This window comes from Austrofundulus limnaeus, unplaced genomic scaffold, assembly GCF_001266775.1.
Source record: "Austrofundulus limnaeus strain Quisiro unplaced genomic scaffold, Austrofundulus_limnaeus-1.0 Scaffold335, whole genome shotgun sequence".
NCBI classification, from domain to species: Eukaryota; Metazoa; Chordata; class Actinopteri; order Cyprinodontiformes; family Rivulidae; genus Austrofundulus; species Austrofundulus limnaeus.
Window position 1 is genome coordinate 27,336 of NW_013952737.1, and position 1,392 is coordinate 28,727.

The window sequence follows — 1,392 nt, forward strand, 5'->3', positions numbered from 1 at the left end:
CTTTGTGAGCAGGTACCCACATGAATCTAACTATTATTTGTTCAATGAAAACTGTAACAGCATTTGTCAGAAAAACAACACGTGTCCGCCCACATTTATGTCACCTGACACCTAAAGACCAATTTTCATTGGGTCCTGAAGCTGTCAATCATAAACACACCACGTGGTAATCGGAAAAAAATRACAAATATGGGCTCGAGGGGGCGGTGGTGTGTTTCCTGTCAGTGTCAGCGGTTGTATCTCTGAAGTTAACACCTGAGTGAGTCAGTAATGATTACTTCAGCAGCTTAAACTGTGCTTTAGTAAAACAGCGTCGGTTTAACCATCACAGTCTGGCGCGTGACCTCTGATTTTTGGAGTGAGCTCCGCGAGCAGGAGCCGCCGCTGACGAAGGCTTGTTTAGCTAAAAAGAGAAGCGTCACCGCCTGTTCGCACCAGACACCCAGGTCTCCAGCTGCAACCAGGGCACGGCCATGGCTGCCCTCGGTAACTCGGGAACCACGAAYCTGGCCCCCAAGACGAAGACGAAAAAGAAGCACTTTGTGCAGCAGAAGGTGAAGGTGTTTCGAGCGAGCGAGCCGATCCTGGGCGTCTTTATATGGGGCGTCAATCACTCGGTGAGAAGCTAACTAATGCTAATGTTTGTGTAGCCTAAAGCTAACTCCTGTTAGCRTGTTGTTGTTAGCTTGACAGGCAGCTTGCACATGACATGTCCATTGACAGGTGAACATGTGAAGGTTTCACAACTAAATATGTGACAAAAGGTTCACTGTCACTACCTTTACAACTTATTTTAACACAGGTGACTTGGGTTTACGTCAAACTTTACAGGTTGGACCCATATTATTATTAGTAATGTAGTCTGTTAATTTCTAGATAGACATCAAATTTTTGTATTTCTGTTCAGTTTTTGTCTTTTATTTTCCCAGATTACATAGTTCCACCATCAATACAAAGAGTATTTGTTTGTGAGAAGCAGTAATAAACAAAAACAACCTAAGATGCTTTAAAGGGATCCCCAATTAGTTGTAACATTAGACTTTATTTAATAAACATATATTTTAACTGTAAAATAAAGACTGTGAAAATACTGTCGGCTGTTTAGTTTTGCACATTTTTAAAAATATAATTTAACACAGATGGAGCCTTTTTATTTTACACACAAAGCATTCTGGGTAAATGATGACGTGGGTAGGTCATCGGTGCGAGGCTGCTAGCGAGCTATATCCACCCTGAAGGTTAATCTTGGACAATATCTGATGATCGACTCTTTGAAATGAAACCAGAGAGCGTTGACAGAGAGGTAGAAATGACTCGGCCTGTAACTGAAAATATGGATGGAGGACCTCAGTTTAAGCTTGTTTGTCACACCAGCACCGAGCTAATACATAT

General features: G+C 42.0%; 1 protein-coding gene across 1 annotated transcript in view; it reads left to right on the top strand.

The window, feature by feature from the left end:
- Positions 1–207: 207 nt before the first annotated feature.
- The window catches only part of pip4k2ca (phosphatidylinositol-5-phosphate 4-kinase, type II, gamma a), a gene marked incomplete in the record, with an annotated part of 26,882 nt that continues 25,697 nt past the window's right edge, over positions 208–1,392 (top strand). Inside the window, 1 exon segment of the mRNA XM_014022562.1 lies at positions 208–617. Coding sequence (XP_013878016.1) covers positions 474–617 — 144 coding nt within the window.